At 43.8% G+C, this 17,575-nt stretch overlaps 1 protein-coding gene across 3 annotated transcripts in view; it reads right to left on the bottom strand.

Moving 5' to 3' along the window:
• Window positions 1-1,213: 1,213 nt before the first annotated feature.
• REXO5 (RNA exonuclease 5) overlaps window positions 1,214-17,575 on the bottom strand; it is a 34,023-nt gene continuing 17,661 nt past the window's right edge. For 2 of the 3 annotated variants that reach the window (XM_075011011.1, XM_075011012.1), the window contains exons 8-20: window positions 15,112-15,227; window positions 14,131-14,269; window positions 13,038-13,132; window positions 11,654-11,756; window positions 10,621-10,760; window positions 9,517-9,625; window positions 9,014-9,124; window positions 8,781-8,918; window positions 8,181-8,273; window positions 6,788-7,007; window positions 5,677-5,879; window positions 4,547-4,656; window positions 1,214-1,385 (exon numbers count right to left, since the gene is read on the bottom strand). In XM_075011011.1, the coding sequence (XP_074867112.1) occupies window positions 1,322-1,385; window positions 4,547-4,656; window positions 5,677-5,879; window positions 6,788-7,007; window positions 8,181-8,273; window positions 8,781-8,918; window positions 9,014-9,124; window positions 9,517-9,625; window positions 10,621-10,760; window positions 11,654-11,756; window positions 13,038-13,132; window positions 14,131-14,269; window positions 15,112-15,227 (1,641 nt within the window). In that variant the 3' untranslated portion in view covers window positions 1,214-1,321. Of the gene's footprint in view, window positions 1,386-4,546; window positions 4,657-4,759; window positions 4,929-5,676; window positions 5,880-6,787; window positions 7,008-8,180; window positions 8,274-8,780; window positions 8,919-9,013; window positions 9,125-9,516; window positions 9,626-10,620; window positions 10,761-11,653; window positions 11,757-13,037; window positions 13,133-14,130; window positions 14,270-15,111; window positions 15,228-17,575 lie in introns of all 3 variants that reach the window. The other variant, XR_012647783.1, reaches the window with a different exon arrangement.

Below are 17,575 nucleotides of genomic sequence, written 5' to 3'. Positions count from 1 at the left end.
GATAATGGGAATCTACTTCTCCCCATCCCTCCTTAACTCAGATGGTGGCTCCATTCATTTTGTAGTTCAGAATGACCACGGATGGATCAAGACAGGGTGTAACTTGCCAGTTGAGCAACTTGAATTCCTTGTCCCTGTAGGAAAATGGAGAGTAGGATGTGGCGGTGGGCGTTCTAATAGCACCTCTGATAATTTTTGGCCTCTTCTTACTCATTGCTTTATCCTTCTCATGTCAGAAACGTTACATTAAACGACAACCGCCTGCCTCTTCGCAGGAGTGAGTCTTTCTAAAGCCACTCTTCTGCAAACACTGCACACTCTCCTGCTTGCTTTTGCTGCGAAAATGTTCCCTTTTCTCGACTGGGCCTCACTAGCAAACGAGATTTTTTTATTTTTGGGGGGGTTCTGATTTATTCACAGCAACTAGTTCACTTGTGAGGACATAAAAAGGTGTGGCCTATTGCTTGGCATCAGGGGATGATGGGAAATTTTCTGTAGCACGTGAGCTAGACCTACACTTGATCTTGGGTGTGAAACCTACCTCTAAAACTGGGCCTAACCCAAAAGATTACCATGCTGTTTCTCGTTCCAAGGCAAGTTTGCTATTTACTCTTTTATGTAGGCGTGGGGGCCTGGTTTTCTAACTTTTGCCCCCAGAAGAGCATTATGCCTGTGATGTTCACCTGCCAAGTACTCTTTCTTTGATCCTGCTGCAGCCTGAGCTGTAATTTTTCCTCTTCTATGTTGAAGTTGCCCAAGATACAAATCCTAATTCCATCTTCCCCAGGGCAAAGTAAAGTGCTTCTCTGAAGTTCACAGCTAGTTCATTCACACAGAGAAGCATAACACACCATCTGTAATAGACGTGACATGAAATATTAATTAACGGGCCTAATTTACCAAGAGTTCCACAGCATGACTGTAAACTCAGATGCTTTTTTGGGCAGGGTGGGGGAGTGGGAGAGAGACAAATTAATTTTTCATAGTGTCAAGGATGGGCTAAGTTAAATGAAGAGAGCCTAGCTGACAACTACCCATGCAAGCCCCTTAAAAGCCTAAATTCCTTGTAGATTGGGGCCATTCAGCTTGTGGACAAATCAATCACCCTGGCTGCCCTGTTTTCCTTTGGCAGTATGGACACGTACACAGTTCCCCAAGCACAGAGCTGGCTACCAGCCAGCGGCACCAAAGCTAGAAGTGCTAGAAGAAAGGTTTGCTGCACTAACAGTGTCGAATTGCTTTATTTTTAGATAGGACAGAGGGAGAGTCTGTTGGTTTTTGGGGGTATGGACAATTTAAAGGAAAAAAAAAATCATGCAGTCTAACAGGCACAGTTTCCATCCTTTATTCCTATCAGACCAAGGCCAGAGCATGATCCATAAAGCCTGCAACAGAAACAAGAAAAATATTACTTCTGTCCTTCAGAGCAAGTGCTAAGCTGCAGTACCTTAGCAGCTTAATATTCATCAGCATGACACCAGCAAGCCTCAATGGGCTGAAGGTGTGTTGTAGGGGAGCTAGGCAGGTTTATCCAAGAAAAGCTTTGTATTTTCATTATAACAAGATTCTCCCTTTTAAAACCACAGGAGATGGTAGGGGAGAAAGCTTCCACCAAGGCTGACACTTCATTCTTCTGAGCTATGGATAGGCTCTGAGAGTCATGTAGGTCCTGACCCACGATGGTTGGTCTAAGGCTGATGGAGCTTTCTCCTATCGACTGTTCTGCTAATGGGCCTAGAGGCTCCCTGGCACAGGATCTCGCTGGAGTTAACCATTTGAAACTGGTAAGTACTGTTCTGTGCAAGGGTGGGGAGGGGGTATGACAAAAGAGTGAATCATCTCAAGTTTGGACGTTGCAGTGGACTTTCCTTATAGAGAGCCCTCTTCTACATTCTTCCCCTGGAATTCTGAGTAATTACGGGGCAAGGGTGAAGTCTTCGTCAGCAGGTCACCCATAGAGGAAAATACATTGATTCCACAGCTACCTGCAAGCAACTGCTCTGTATCACTCAGGCTTATCTATAGCAAAATGAGTGCTTAAACCCATCAACCTTACTTCAAACGTGATTCTACACCAAAGCAGCATAGTCAAAGGAGCAAGCAGAGACTTCAAAAATAAACCCTATAAAGGTTTGTCCCAGTGATCAAACTTCCCTGGTGGCTGATTAATGGAGTATTCCTTGTGGAACGTAGCAAAAAAACACACTTGCACTAGGCTATGCCAACTGTTGTAGCAGGTTCTAAGAGACCACCCTGAATCCCTTGCTGGAGCTCTGAGCAACCCAACCTCTGTACTTGGTAGTTAAGAAAGCTGATGATAATGCCTGATGTTCTGCATGTAGTAAACTGAACTTCAAACAAGGTGTCAGTGGAGTAGCCAACCTCCTGGCTATTACTGTGTAGCTGAGTGAAGAAGTGATATGTTAGTGAATTAGGGGGCTAGAATAAGCCACTTTAGTCAAGGCTATGTGAGCATCAAGTTAACATCCAGACTAACTTTGGTTGGAATGAAAAATTGTACAGCTACCTGGACAGGGACCTGATTAGAGTTAGCCTCCCACAGATTAATAGATCAACACTGTCAAAAGGACAAACATGATCCATCCTGACTCAAGTAGCCAGAGTCAACAGAAAAGAGTAACCTTTGGTACTGTTGTACAGGTTGAGCCAATCTACTCCAGTACCCTCAGATCTGATCAGTACTAATGAGAATCTGTCCAAACAAGGGAGATCAATATTATCCCTCAGCATTAATTACCAACACTTCCCCCGCTTACTGGGTTCTTAGATGGCATTTAGGGGTAAACTAGAGCTAAATAACAGTGCAGAGCCAGGACTGGGGGGGGCTGTAGGAAACTTGACCACAACCATAAGTGGACAACCAATAAACTAAAATGATGGTGGACCAGGGTGTGCTGGGCTAGAGAGGTCCTGCCTCTGGTGTCAACAGAACAAGCAAGCAGCAGCAGAACTACAATCCATGAGCTTCACAGGATGCTCAGGAGAATGCTCTAACTGCTGAATATCCTCACTGTCTTGGAGCTTGGGAGACAAGAGGGTTGATTCCTTGCTCCCCTCAGATTTTCTCTCTGGCTCTCAGCTCTTATGTGTATAGTGGAGACGCTCTTTCCAGTGGTGATGTGAAGATAGTCAGACACCAGATATTATGGTGCTGGAGACCATCAAAGCACCTTCAACTGCAACTATGAGCACCCCGATCTAAATTCAGCCATCTGAAGTCCAAGTATGTGTTTGTCCCAATCACGTTCTGGCAGAGAAAAAGCCTTCAGGAACAGCTCTGTTGAGCAGGGAAGATGGTGCAAACACCTCATCGACACCGCATCCATCTATTTACTTTCAAAGCCTCTTTCACAACTGGCAAAGAGCATGCATGGTCAGACAGGCAAAAGTTCATTCAGACCAGCCTCTGACCCCTTCAGTTTCATCATATGCTCTTTTTCAGTATACAAAAAACAAAAAAGCTTTTGTCTACATCTCCATGAAATAATCAAGCCTCTTCTATCTAAGATGAATGAAAGCCAGAAACATAGGTGAACAAAATCATCCAATCTCCATCTGAATGGAATAAGGAGATGCTGAATTAGCTCTGGAATGGAGGGAAGATTTAACTGACATAAGTGCAAGGTCTCTTTGGTTAACAAAAGTGCAGTTTGAAGGCACTTTTTTCCTAATTCATAATATCAAGCTGCTATTCTAAGTAGTCTGACATTTATTTCACAGCCTATTTAGAAAGCTGAAAAATCCAACAAACTAAAAATGGTCTTTGAGAACACATGGAGCCTTTCAAGTCCAGTATGTGTTACCATTACCAGATAGCTATTCAGTGGCTTAGAAAGGCTACACTGGTTATAAAAATGATAGAAATGTACTGGAAGGGACCTTGTTGTCCTCTAGTCCAGTTCCCTGCTCTGAGTCAGGATCATGTTTTATCTAAACCATCTGTGATAGGACTTTGTCTAACCTAGCATGTGAACTGCCCTGACACGTGTAGTGATCCTGGGTCCAGGCCGCCTTCCCCTGCTGCCCAGTGGGGTACAAGGTATGGGCTGCTGGTTCACTCCTGGTCTCACTCTGAGGTGCCTGGGAAATAACACTGTGGTTCTCAACCATCAGGCCAGCTAACAGTATAGAACACAGGCTGAAAATGTAAAATTGGTTGAGAAACCCTGAAGTAGATTAAAAACAAGGAGTCCTGTGGCACTTTCCTTAAAGACTAAGAGATTTATCTGGGCTTCAGCTCAGGTGGGCAAAGGCCCATTATATCAGATGAAAGCTTATCACCATCAAATCTGCTAGTCTTTAAGGCACCACAGGGCTCCTCCTTGTTTTTGCGGATAGTGACTAACACAGCTGCCTCTCCGATCCTGAACTAGACAATCATCATCATCCTGTCTGGCTTTATGATTCTAAGGAGTATCCCCTCAGTTCTCCCCAGCGTCAGTATTTCCTGCATTACAATGCAGTTTAACTTGCTTGGCAATAAATTTGTTCTCTGTCCACTTTGAAAACTGTTTGTAAATATTACCTGTTCACACCTGGCAACAGAACAACACACAGTGTATTATCCTCCAGACTTTCATAAAGCTTTTTGATACTGCAATCTAACTGCTTCAGCTTTTTCCTTATGTCTTGCTCCTGGGTAGAACAGAAACAAAATGGTATTAGCATGAAAACTTCGGACAATAGGATCCAGCAGTAATCTGGGTATGACTGCTGCCTTAAAAGCAGTTGAACTCACTGCAGTTCCTGCTGGATGTGAACGTACAACATGCAAACTTGCAGTCTGTGATCAACGTCTGAATAGGCATGCACAGATAGTTGGCACCTTATTCTGTTATTCCTAGAGGGTCTCTCTAGGCTGCAGTTGAAGCATGGTCACTGGAGAGCAGGGGGGAAACCTGCGACTGCTGCAAAATGTGCAATTTTATTAAGGAAAGGTGAGAATGACAATGCAGAACCAAGGGCTTGTCTATACTTAACGGAAGACAGACGCGTCTGGTGAAGATGCGGCAAAACGGACCTCTCTGGCTCGGCCGTGGACCCCGTACTTCACGCTATCACCTTGAGTAAGGGACATTGATGCGAGACTAGAGAGGCTGGGTCTTCATGAGGAAAGTAAGTCGATTCTGATATGCTGAATTAGCTATGCAAATGCTGTAGCTAGAATTGTGCATCTGAAATCGACTTATTTTCCTAGTATAGACTTACCCTAACAGAAACCTGGGTCTCTTCTTTCTTTCAGGGCACTTAGCCATGGCATTCCCCATCAATCCTTTCACAGCGGCCACCCCATTGCAAGTTGCACCTTCTTTTCTATGTTTCTCCCCCTATATTTTATTTTAACACCAGTTCTTTGTTTTCAAAAAATACAGGGCACTGTAGCACTGCATTATGCTGAAACCAGATGCACCGAATTTGTCTGTTTTACAGTTTGTAGTAAAGCATGTAACACGTTGTCTTCAAGCTGCTTTACAAATACTAGTTTTTAACCACTCCTCTGTCCCAGAGTAAAGTACAGCTGTTCTCCAGGCTTGAATCTGATGTTAAGATGTTTGTCCAAAGCCATAGAGATCAGAGTCATAGCTGTGATTACAAAGTCTGGTTCCCAACTCTACCTTGCCATATGATTTACTGTAAGAAAGGCCTTTAACTCACAGAGGTAGATAGTTGTTCCTTTTTCATGTGTTTTACGTGATGTGCCAGCTGAATGGGCTTCCTATCATTAGGGTCCATCTGACAAATCCATCTGTGGAGGTGGCTGGGAGTGAGGCCTTTCCTACTTCGCAGGTGGCTGCCTTCAGCTCTTTGTCTGTTTATTTCTTGAAGAGCCCCTAGGGCGCCTTCTGAGGTTTGAAATTCTTAAACAAAAAATGCCCAAGGTCAGTAGTCATAGTTCAGAAAGCAACTGCTGCTCTGCCTTCCCAACACCAAGAGGGCAAAGCCAGTGGGGCCGACAGACTTTCTGGGCCCCTGGGCAAGGCAGGAGTGGGAGGTGGCTGCTTCTAAAAGGGGTGTGGCCTCATGCAGAAGGGGTGGGGCTGAGCTAGCCTCCCCTGTGCAGTCTTCAGTGCCGCCAGCAGCAAGGTGTACGGGGCTCCAGCAGTGATTTAAAAGGGCCCAGGTCTCTGGCTCCCCCACAGTTGTGGTGGGGGCAGTGGCTGGGAACCCCAGGGAAATAGGCTCCCTCCCTGACCCGCCCCCCACCCAAAGCTATGGCATATAGGAGACTAGGACTAGCAGCACCACTGTAGCACAGCCCAAGGATCACGATCTTCTGCTTCAATCTAAGCATTGGACTCTACAGCCAGAGGTTCAAATTTCATTGGTGCTTGTTCAGCATTTCCTCCACCCCGCAGGTAGTTAATCTGGACTCTGTACAGCTTATGGGTGGGATGTCTTTTTCAATAAGACCATACACGGAGTTCCTGAAAGACAAGCCAAGCCCATCTTCTGCCCCCCAGGAATTTCAGCACAGGAGCATACAGACAGTTTGTGAAGCACTTTGGGACTCTCTAGCTGCAGGAGCTAGTAATCACTAAATACTGGTTTTTATAAATTGTGTATCTCTAGCTGTAAGTTGAAAGCAAAACACAGCTGCATGGCTGACAGATTGGGCAGTTGTCTAGAAACGATCCAGTGGCAACCCACAGTGCCACCTCACTCTGAGCTACAGGGATTGTAGTCTCCATTAACTTCCAAGGGAGGCCCAGGTGAGGTGTGTCTGCAAAGTTAGACCTATTTGGTGTAATGTGCTCCATTTACTTACTCAGGAAACAGTAATTTCTGTGCTTTCCGCTTTTAAGGTCCCGAGGCCAGAAAAGAGCTTGCAGGTCTTTGAAATGACGGAATTTCTCTTGCAAGTCTCTCTCGGTTTGAGCTTTCTTCATCCCCGCCACATAAATCACACCTTCATTTTCAATATCCATTTCTAGCTCTTTTAGCAGCATGTCACAGTCCAGCATCATCACAGTGACAGGTCTCTGAACCTGGGAGTATCATACAGAAATACATGGAAGCTGCCAGTCTGAGCAATTTTAGGGGCCACAGTCTCTCAGGAATTCGACCCTCTCGTTACAAATTATGCTTATTTTCAGAAATTTGTTAAAAACCAAGTTGGTCTAAAGAAGAGGAGTGGGTCTGCATGTCTCACCGACTCTGAGTGATCTTCCCTGCTGGTTCTGAAGTGGTTAAGGTTAGAGGAGCCAATTAACTCCCCAGGCAGCACCTGAAGGAGGAGGCAGGGAGCAGGGATTATTATATAAGGCTCAGTTGGCTGGGAGCAGAAAGGCCCTGTACAAAGCCCAGAAGCTGAGGGTAGTTGGAGCTGTATGGAAGTGGGCTGCACTCACCCCTGAGAGAAGGAGGAAGTTTGGGACTACTGAGGGTAAGCCAGTTACTCCTTGTGAGGAGGAAGTTTGGGCTGGGACCCCCAGAGAAGGAAAAAGAGCCAGAAAGGTAGGAAAGGCTATGGGACAGGGCAGAACAGAGTCGGCCAAGGTCTCCCTATCAGTCACTAGGGAAGTGGCAGAGACCAAGCAGTGGGGAGCAGACTGCCTGAGACAGTTTGAAGGCTGATACCCCCAAAGGGTGCAATGAGCAGTGTGACCTAGTCAGAGGGGCCCCATCATGAAGAAGAAACACCTCACAGTGCAGAGACAGGTTGAGCATCCACCAGGAAGGGGGTAAACCCCCAGAGCAGCTCACAATGAGCGGACCACATAACAGGCAGATAACTTTCAACATACCACTTATAATTCGATAGGTTGTTTTTTTTCATTAGAGTCTTACTATGTGCCATTTTGATAGATGACCAGCTCTAGACACATCAATATTAACTAACACAGTCATTAAGGACTATAGCAACCTTAATTCTAAGCAGCATTTACATTCAGAACACAAACCAGGATCCCGGCTTCTTACATTGATTTGTTGTATAATCTAGGGGAAGTCCTGTCTTTCTGCAACCAAATCTCTCCATCTGTAAAATGGGTTTAATTACTTCTGTAAACTTTACAGGCATCCTGTGGCCTAATTCATTAATGCTGGCAACATACTTTGTGATCCTCTGATGAAAGAGGTTATTAAAGTACTTCCTGTCTGTATTTTAATGGAGTCCGATGTTGGGTATAGATCAGCTTCTCTCATATGCTTACACATACCTTAATACAGGACCCTGCAACATCAGCTCCATTCAGACTTTCCACAGCAAGTTGAGCAGCTTCTAATACTTCATACTGAATGCAGATGTGGGGCTTTTAAAAAGAAGAACATTACATGAGTCTTCTATTGCAACTACAGTAATCCTCTCCCTTCACAAAAGTATTTAATAGGCTGTTGGAGAATATTCTAAGAAGCCAGTTATAGTCTATGTATGATACTTTAAAGGTGCAGTGTTAAATAGCATGTTCCATTACCTGAACTTAATGAACTCACAACCTCTTGTGTACCCATTAAGGGCCTTAATGCTCTTCTGTACACTAAGGAGAGAAAATCTCCATTGCTCCTGGACTCTTTTACGTTACAGCTTCTTTGAAAAGAGCATTTTCGTTGTGCTAGTAGCTCACAAGTGAAGTTAAACCATGCTGGCTGTTTATAATGGCTTTTCCACAGTGAGTGCTAACTGTAGTGACACATAGGCAGACCAACCAATATTTAAGTTGTCCTTTCCCCTCTGCTGAGCTGCCTCTCCTAGTAAAACAAAACCATTACTGGTGTATGTCAGCAAGTTAACACAGTTAATAGGATTCTCTCTTATTCACCTGATGTGTTTCAGTGAGCACAGTAAGTGATCGGATAGGACCACATTTCTTAAATTCTCTCCTTACAGACTTCAGGCAAAAGTCTTTATGAAATGGACCCGCATAGACAGTCAGCATATCAGCAAGCTGGATTCTCATCTAAAGGAATACAAGTTACAAATCATAAGAACCTGAAGAGTGCTGGATCCCTGTCCAAGCTCTCCCTTAAAAGAATATTCTAAGGCCTTTGTTACCTTTTCACAAACTTCAGCAAGAAGGTCTGGTGCAACATGCTCTGAATGCAAAGCAAACTGAATGACGCTAAATGAGGACAGAGGAACTTCTTGTATCGCTCTTTTAAGTATCTACGGGGGTGGGAAAAATCACACAATAATGATGGTCAAGGTGTGCAGTCAAGTGGTTGATGCAGACGACCCCAAATGGGAACTTTTAGCTTCTAATTCCCAACTTTGCCTCTCATTCTGTAGGGGATGTTGGGCAAGTCACTTTACCTATTTAATCCCTGTTTACTTGTCCATATATAGTGTATATTTCAGGATAATACAAGATCAAAATGAGTTTCCAAAGACAACAAAACCAATTTACCCAAGGAAGCGTGAAGGCTGTTGCTGATCTTTAGTATTTTAGGTTACTCAACATTTCTAAACTAACATTTTTAAACTCCCCCACCCCAAGAAGATGTAGAACTTTATTTCTTAGATACATATTTAGAACAAACTGTTCTAAATTCACTCACCTGTTTATTTGAAGTGCTCAGACTATTTTGATACAGGCCAGAAGATGCTAGTTCCTTTCTGCTCAAAAAGAGTGTTTTTTGGCCAGTTGCACTCAAATAGTCTAAAAAACTAACAGTCATAGTAAATATCACTAATCTTTAAACCTATCTCTTAGTTTACTTTGAATTAGAAACTTTAAAGCAGTGGTTCCCAACCTGGGGTCTGTGAGGGTATTGCTGGAGGGGGAAGGGGCGGTGTCTGTGGAAAAAAATTATATATAAAATTGATCATAGAAAATAAGTGACAATCAATTCTTATTTTTAAATGAGATATCTTCCAATCACGTTATTAACTGCTCTCTGAAACCACAACGTTGATTTTCCTTTTTCATAAAGTGTGTACATAGAGGCTAGAATTGGCTTTGATGGGTTTCCACGAATGTTTTGGGGAGGGGCAGTAATTGGGGGTCCATACTAGTGAAAAGGCTGGGAACCACAGCTTTAGAGAAAGTTACTTGTTAAAGAAAAATGCTACAGCTCTCCTCCAAAGAGGAATTTAAAAACTAACCAACCTCCCACTGCCTGAATATAATCATCTTGTGTCCTGAATATATACAGGTTGAACCTCTCTTATCCAGCACCCTTGGGACCTGATTGGTGCCAAACAAGAAAATTTGCCAGACCATGGGGGGGAGGTGTGTGGGTGTGTGTCAATACTGATGAGCAGCATTACCGACACTTCTGCTGCTTACTGGGCTCACAGAAGACATTTAGGGGTAAATTACAGATAACAGCACAGGGCCAGGACTTGTGGCTGTGAACAAAGTTTATGGGACCACAAGAAACTTGGCCTTACCCATGACGTGGTCATTCAGCTAGCTAAAATCATGCCAGAGGAGAAAGTCCCAGATTAGAGAGGTTCAACCTGTATTTAAGAGTGAGAATAGTGTAAAAACCTACTGTTGTAAAATATAAGCCTTTTAATTTTTAGGTATTGCATAGGTATAACTCAGCAGCTGGTGAGGAAGAGACTAACAGCATTTTGATAGAAAACAATGAATTTCTAGATAGTTTCACAAAGAACTGACACCAATGAAGTAGCTGAATATCACTGGAAAGTCCTACCACCATGGTGTAGGTATGCCTGGAGGATCACTTGAGTGTTTCTGAATTTCATTCTCTTGCATTTGTAACATAGATTTCTGCTCTAATGACTCCATCAGCTTAGTGGTTGACAGCACCCTCTCCAAATTTAGCTCGACTACCTAGAAATACAAACACACACTAATTATGGTTCAAGGTAGTTTTCAAGCACACAGCACTCATAGGCATCAGTCCAGCAATGTCTCCCCATAAAGTCATCTCTGGTTTAGAATTTGAAGCCACAGATTTGGGAGATAGAGCTGTGCATAAGAGCCAATCCACTGCAATTGTGAAGTGAAGTACACAAGTGCCTTAAATTAGCAAAAAGCATGGGACAAAAACTGGACCCAAGAGTAGTATTGAAAAACAGGAAAAGGACATGAGCATAATGTAGAGTGTGGAGGGATACAAAAAACAGGGATATATTTTGGAGCATTCTTGAAGATCTGGCAATTTCTACCAAGACTGGGGGAGCGTACAGGGATCTGTACACTTTACGTGGGGAATGCTGCTCCCAGAGATGATATTGGAAGTCCTGATTCAGCAAAACACTTTAACATATGCTTGAGTTTAAGTACATCAATGGGCCTGCTAAGGTCAAAAGGGTGCTTGTACGCTCAACACAAAATTACCTTCCTGGATTAGGGCCCAATTGCTAATAAGAAGAAACGATGAAAAAAGTTTTTTTTTCCTTTAGGAGGGCTACAAACTACATATGCTGAGATACTTTCAGAGGTGGAAAAAGTACCCCAAAAGTTACTTGAAAAAAGTGCAGCTGCTGGGGGGCTAGTAATATTTAAGTACAAGTTACCGGCACCCCCCTGGAAAACTACTTGAGTAAAAGTACACACATCACATCTAGACTGTACTCGTGTACCCAGAAGTAAAAACAGCTGCACTTTTATTCAAGTGACTTTTGGGGTACTTTTTCCATCTCTGGGTATTTTAAGGCTGTTTTTTTTTTTTTAAATAAAGAACTAAAGCAAATACATTTATAGTCTACAAAATTGCATACCTTTTTGGGTCCCTGTTCAATAAAGTATTGAAGCAATTCAAGTGCAGCTTCAGCATCTTCTGTTGGATCATGGCCAACTTTATTTTCACATTGAATTTCCTTCCTGAACCATCAAAGGAAAATATGCAAGATGGTTACTGGTTTTCAGACCCTAACTACTATAGTACCAAATCTCTCAGAAGCCCCATAGCTTGTTCTTTTCCGATGATACATTTATTTCTGTTCCTACAGATTGCTGTATTACAGTTATCTCAGAATCCATGTTCTTCTGAACTATTCTAAAAGGCCTTGAAATACATGAAGTATTTTGGCAATGTTCAATATTGCTTACAACTGGCAACAATTTCACAGATAGGGTGGATCACTGTGTGCCTGGACACACCTTCGCTATCTTTATCTACAACCAGCTATACTCTGCTAGTTTTCTTACCTCTTAATTTGCATATAGCACAGCAATCTCACCTCATATCTCACCAAACTCTTACTGCTAAAGAACACATCAGGTTTACAAAATACTGTACAATGATGACTTGCACCCTATGGAATATCATTAACAACTCAAGCTAAATGTGCCAAAACCCCCTTTCTGAAACATTACCCTTGCCTTTTGTCTTTGCTTTCTTGCTAATTTGAAATGAGTCGTCTTAGGCATTTGTGTGAATGAGACTCTCCAGAGTGTTGGAAAAGAGCATCCTGGCCTCTTAGGTGTGAGACTGAGCATTTCAGAACTAGAGGCTTGTTCTTGGGGTAGTCTGTGGACTAGCAGACCTGGGTTCAACTCTAGCTGTGCTGCCTAGTCACTGTATGAGTTAGGCAAGTCACTTAACCTCTCTGCCTCAATATCCTCCCTGTAGCATGGAGATGGCAGTCCGTTCTTTGACATGTCCACTGCAGCTGTTTCATTTCCAGGGCATGGTGCAACTGGCAGCAACACGCAGGGTGTGTGGAGTGTTTCCCTGCTGCCTTCCCTCTGCCAGAGCCTCTCTTCACACCAGAGAAACTCCAGCAGCAGAGAGGCAGTGGGACACGACACGGCTAAAGTAGCAACTGGCTTTGTTTGGGCAGGGTAGGGTATATTGTGTTTGCCAAAGCAGTGCCCCACCATCTACTGTATCTATACCTGTGCTTGAGGGACTTGTAATGTCTGTACTCAATACACCACTATCAAGAGCGTGCAGTATAGACATACATTTATTTTCAATACAGACCTCACCTCCTTCTACAATAATTCACACTGCGCGTTCACACACCTTATATAACCTGATTTGCCACACAATTTTTAAATAAAAACACTCTTGCATCTGGTGTAATAAGGATGACTGGTGAAATATTACCTAGTAGCACTTGTTATCTATTGGCATTAAACTGTAACAACCCAACTTACCCTAAAACAGCTTTTGCTAAGAATTTTAGCTTGAACCGTCGACCTCTGTGTCTGGCAAAAAGCAGCGAAGTGTCAATAACACTGGGATGTATCATCTGGAGAAGAGAGATTGTCACCCATAATGTGAGTAAAGACTATTAGTTTTATGGAATTGTGCTAACTCCACAGTTAACTCTTTGATAAACCCATTTTTAACTCTGTGATGGCTTCTGCTGTTCGCTGGAGAGTAAGGAAGAATTGGCAGAATTCCATATGCAGTGAAATACGAGGAAAAGGAGTTACAAATGAAAAATTCCCCCTATGGGTTGGGTTCCATAGCCATGGCCCATGTATCCTCTGACTAATGGCCCTGATTCCAGACATACAAGGTAGTCAGCTTTTTGCCTGTTTATCGTATACATAAAGGTCACAAGTGCTCAATAAAAATACCCAACAGTTCACCACAAGACAGGTCAGAAACCCCCTCTACTTAATATAAACTAGCAAGAAGGGCAAAGATTATGAACTTCAGTTATAGGATGATTCTTGTGGTAAATTTAAACAACCACAATGTAAGATTTGTTTTTACCAGAAGCAGGGCTCCCTGTAAACTGTGCGCTTGTACGGCCGCTCAGAAGAGATTAAAATGCTGCCCAGCTGATCAGGAAAGCGCCCACATCTAGGCTTTTTTCTCCTGGTCGTGCATATGTGCACCTGCCTTGGTGCTCATAAAAATTTATTGTGCATATGGATGGAAAAAATCCACACGTGGATGGAATATTAGAAAGAACACTGACTACAACACAATTAGGTGTACCCAGCAATGAGTGAAGGGAAAGGAGGAGATAGAATTAAGGCCACTGGTAAAGACTTTCTAGAGGGACTTTGACTTGCAGGCTTTGGAAGTACAGCTTTCTTACTTCTTGACTTCTGTGTTTGCTTAGACGACCTCATGTTCTTCACTTATATATTGTTATACCCTTATGCCATCAGAACAAAAACAGGGGAAGAAGTGATTACAGCTCTGATTATTTATTTTGATTTCAAGTATGAAAAGCATCAGACAAAACAGGTCCAACAGGGCTGGGGGAAATTCTCATAAGAGTATGCTCACTTGTAAAGCGTGGAGATCGGCATTTAAAGAGTGACCTACTAATACCGCATCACGGGGAAGCAATTTCTTTAGTTTGTCCTGAATCTCTGGGAGCTTTGTTTTCACTGGAAGAAGAATCTTCTGTGTGATTCCTGAGTATCTTCAAAAGAAAAATGGCCAATGATAAACTGCCATATTTACGTCATTTACTAGAGGTCATTTTAAGCAAGAAACATGAAACACATAGACTACCAATGTGATCACGTTGGAGTTAGAACTGTGACTTTGTATAAACATTACTCTGTCGTAAAGAGGACAAAGTACAGGTGATCTATTAAACTAGAAAAGAAATGTAAGGGAATGTTCAGGAGCCTGTTAGCAGAAGGGAAGCCGCTGAAAGTAATTGACGGGATTTTCATGCTGTGCAACAGCATGACATTAAATTTCTTGGGCCAAAGTGTAGCTTGAATTTTGCCAGGTTACATTACAAAGGTTCCACACAGCTCTGTTCTTGGAACCCCTGAAAGTCAGATGATATACTCATTTTACAGATGAGGAAACAGAGTCACAGAGCCAACTGCTATCTCATGTCTTCTATAACTAGCAGTAAAATAGTAACCAGCCCCAGACAGTAAAAAGTAACTAGCCCTAAATCATTAACCTGTAACGTAGGCTTTTCTTGGAACACCTGGGATGCTAAGTGCATCAGACACCCACGAGAGGCCACCCAGAAAAGTCTACACTAGACCTTAAAGTTGAATTGCATAGCTGGCATCAACTTATCTACAATCGACTTACCTGCCTGTCCTCACTGAGGGAGATCGACAGGAGAAACTCCTCGCGAGATTGAGGAACATAGGGTCGAATGTCGACCCTGATAATTCAATTTCATGCATTTCCACTAGGCCCGCAAAATTGAACCCTGGAAGATTGACTCTGACCAGGGTGAAGACATACCCTAAAGGGCTCCCAGTTCATGCAGCTGGTTTATATTCCAAATACCTGGTCAGGTAGTTCACTATCTGGCTCTCAGGCTTTATAAGCTCATCCATGATGCACCGTCCCTCTGCATCCACCAGTGAGACTCGAGTTACTTCACTCCCCATCTTAGTGAGGCACTAGCAGAAAAAAAAGAGGAAGATCAAAAATCAGCACGGAAATCAGTTCTCTCAAGAATACCAATTCATTAAATTCTGCTTTGATTGCAGTAATTGCTGTCCTCACTAAAAAATGTTACTGACCTGGAAGATTTATCATCTATTACTAGTTTTTACTAGTGGAGCCAGTTCCGATTAATCTTGGATACGCATTACCAGGTGCACACGAAAGCATATCACCCAATTAGTCTTTAGAAGGAAGAATGGATCACACAGATTATATTTGTACTTTACTCCCAGAATGCCTCAACTGATTGCCTTTTACAGTGCTCTGCCAAGACATGCCAAAGGAAGCAGTGGCAGAGATTTAAAAAAGGGCGCAGATGAGGTCAAAACAAGTCTCTTCTACCAGGACCAAAGTGAACAGAGAGGCACTCCTCAGCACAGCACAGAGCCTGAACAACTGCATTGGCACTGGGGAGAAGGATCCTCCTCCTTTCCCATCTCTAGCAGGTGAAGGCAATAGCAGCTCCCCCGGAGCCTCATGTCCACCCTGCAAGGAGAGGAACAGTCTGCAAAGCAATAGATCTACCTGTCCTGCCTCCTGCATATATATAGAGAACCTCTGTGCTGGTGAGTGCTGCAGCATGCTAATTAATGAGAACATCATGGTTACACTGTGGGGGCAGTTTTTTGTTTTTAGTATTTTTTTGCGGAGGGTGGAGGGGAGAATTCTCTCTCTATTGAACTAGCACTGGGGAGGTGCTCCTCATGCTACTGACAGAAGAATTACTGGTGCACAGGGGCAGCTGGTGTTTTTTATTTTAGTAGACCCCAACTTACATGGAGGTTGCGTTCTTGTGCAGTTCCATGCAAGTCAAATTTCACGTAACTCGGGGGAGCCAGGAAACTCACCAGTGTAGCACTGCTGATCAGTTTCCTGTCTCCTGTGAGTGGCAGGAGCTGAGAGCCTGGTTCTGGGCTGTCCTGGCTCTGGGCTGTCTGCTGCTCACAGGAGAGGGGAAGCTGACCACCGCTGCTGTGCTGGTCAGTTTCACGGCTCCTGTCAGGGGCAGCAGCCCAGAGCCTGACTCTTGGCTGCCACCACTGACAGGAATAGGCAAACTGACCAACAAAGGAGGGCTGATCAGTTTCCCTGTTCCTGTCAGTGACAGGCAGCTGGTGCTTGGCTCCCACCCGCCGGCCACTCACAGGAGCCAGGAAACTGAGCAGCACAGCAGTGCTGGTCAGTTCCCATCTCCCCTGAGCGGCGGGCAGCCTGGATCCAGGCGCCAGGCACCAGCTCCTCACCACTCAGTGTCGTTTTAACCCAAGATACGCGTAACTTGAGTGCACATATCTTGGGGTTCTACTGTACTCTGTTTTTATTGGTAGAATTGCTCTAGAACAGACGTATGCAAAGTGGGGGGCAGGCCCCCTCAGAGACGCTTGAAATTTCATAAGGGGGGTGCCGTACCATAGGCTGGTGGGTCTCAGGCTCATTCTTCTAATTAAAAATGTTGAAATATGTTACTGTGTTTAGCTATGTGTATTCACATTTATATATGAGTAATATTTACATTAGAATCATAGAATTCTAGGGCTGGAAGGGACCCTAGGAGGTCATCTAGTCCCGCCCTCTGCCCAAAGCAGGATCAACCCTAACTAAATCATCCCAGTCAGGACTATGTCAAGCTGGGACTTAAAAACCTCTAGAGATGGAGATTCCACCACCTCTGTCGGTAACGCATTCCAGTGCTTCACCGCCCTCCTAGAAAAATAGTTTTTCCTAATATCCAACCTATACCTCCTGCTCTGTAACTTGAGACCATTGCTCCTTGTTCTGCCATCTGTCACAACTAAGAACAGTCTCTTTCCATCCTCTTTATAGCCCCCCTTCAGGAAGTTGAAGGCTGCTGTCAAATAACCCCTCACTCTTCTCTTCTGCAAACTAAATAAAGCCCAAATCTCTCAGCCTCTCCTCACACGTCACGTGCTCCAACCCCTTAATCATTTTTGTTGCCCTCTGCTGGGCCCTCTCCAATGCATCCACATCCTTTCTATACTGGGGAGAGAGGGGGGCCCAGAACTGGACACAATACTCCAGATGAGGCCTCACTAGCGCCGAATAGAGGGGAATAATAACATCTCTAGATCTGCTGGAAATGCTCTTCCTAATGCACCCCAATATGCTATTAGCCTTCTTGGCTACAAGGGCGCATTGTTGACCATATCCAGCTTCTCATCCACTGTAATCCCCAGGTCCTTTTCTGCTGCACTGCTCCTTAACCAGTCAGTCCCTAGCCTGTAACAAGGCTTGGGATTCCTGAACCTCATCAGATTTCTTTTTGCTCAATCCTCTGACTTGT

This window comes from Carettochelys insculpta, chromosome 16 (assembly GCF_033958435.1).
Source record: "Carettochelys insculpta isolate YL-2023 chromosome 16, ASM3395843v1, whole genome shotgun sequence".
In the NCBI taxonomy this organism is placed as follows: Eukaryota; Metazoa; Chordata; order Testudines; family Carettochelyidae; genus Carettochelys; species Carettochelys insculpta.
The sequence above is the reverse complement of the archived record's forward strand: the minus strand, read 5'-3'. Positions and strand labels throughout refer to the sequence as shown.